Genomic DNA, 427 nt, shown 5'->3' on the forward strand with positions numbered 1-427 from the left:
GTCCCTCTCAGCTGTCAGGGGCTGTCCCTCCGGGGGGATGCTGGCCGGCCAGGGGTCCATGCCAGGCTGTTTATGGACACAGCCACCCAGCTGAAGTTCAGCCGGGGGTTCCACGTGCCAGCCGAACTGGGCTGACAGCTGGGGGGGACAAGGTGGCACAGGGGGGTGGTGGTGGGCCATGCAGGGCAACCATGAGCAATGGAAGCCAGAGGTGCTGCTGACCCCCTTCAGTCTCACTGTTTCTGCAGGGCTTGGGGACACTCCAGTGTCCCCTGTGTGCTAAAGGGGGCTGGACTCAGTTGGGGGATGGGAGGGGTACATTGCCCTCAGCCCTCCCTCAAAGGTCCCAGGGCTAGAGACCCCCCTGTCCCAGTAATAACTGGAAGGCTGGAGGAGAACTGTCCCATGGTCTCTCAAAGTGCCCCGT

The 427-nt window shown here is 63.0% G+C and overlaps 1 protein-coding gene across 1 annotated transcript in view; it reads right to left on the bottom strand.

Annotated features, from left to right (window-relative positions):
• Positions 1–97: 97 nt before the first annotated feature.
• The window catches only part of PCBP4 (poly(rC) binding protein 4), a 6,820-nt gene continuing 6,490 nt past the window's right edge, over positions 98–427 (bottom strand). The window contains exon 14 of the mRNA XM_010134705.1: positions 98–138. Coding sequence (XP_010133007.1) covers positions 98–138 — 41 coding nt within the window. The remainder of the gene's footprint in view (positions 139–427) is intronic.

This window comes from Buceros rhinoceros, unplaced genomic scaffold (assembly GCF_000710305.1).
Source record: "Buceros rhinoceros silvestris isolate BGI_N320 unplaced genomic scaffold, ASM71030v1 scaffold22624, whole genome shotgun sequence".
Classification (NCBI taxonomy): domain Eukaryota; kingdom Metazoa; phylum Chordata; class Aves; order Bucerotiformes; family Bucerotidae; genus Buceros; species Buceros rhinoceros.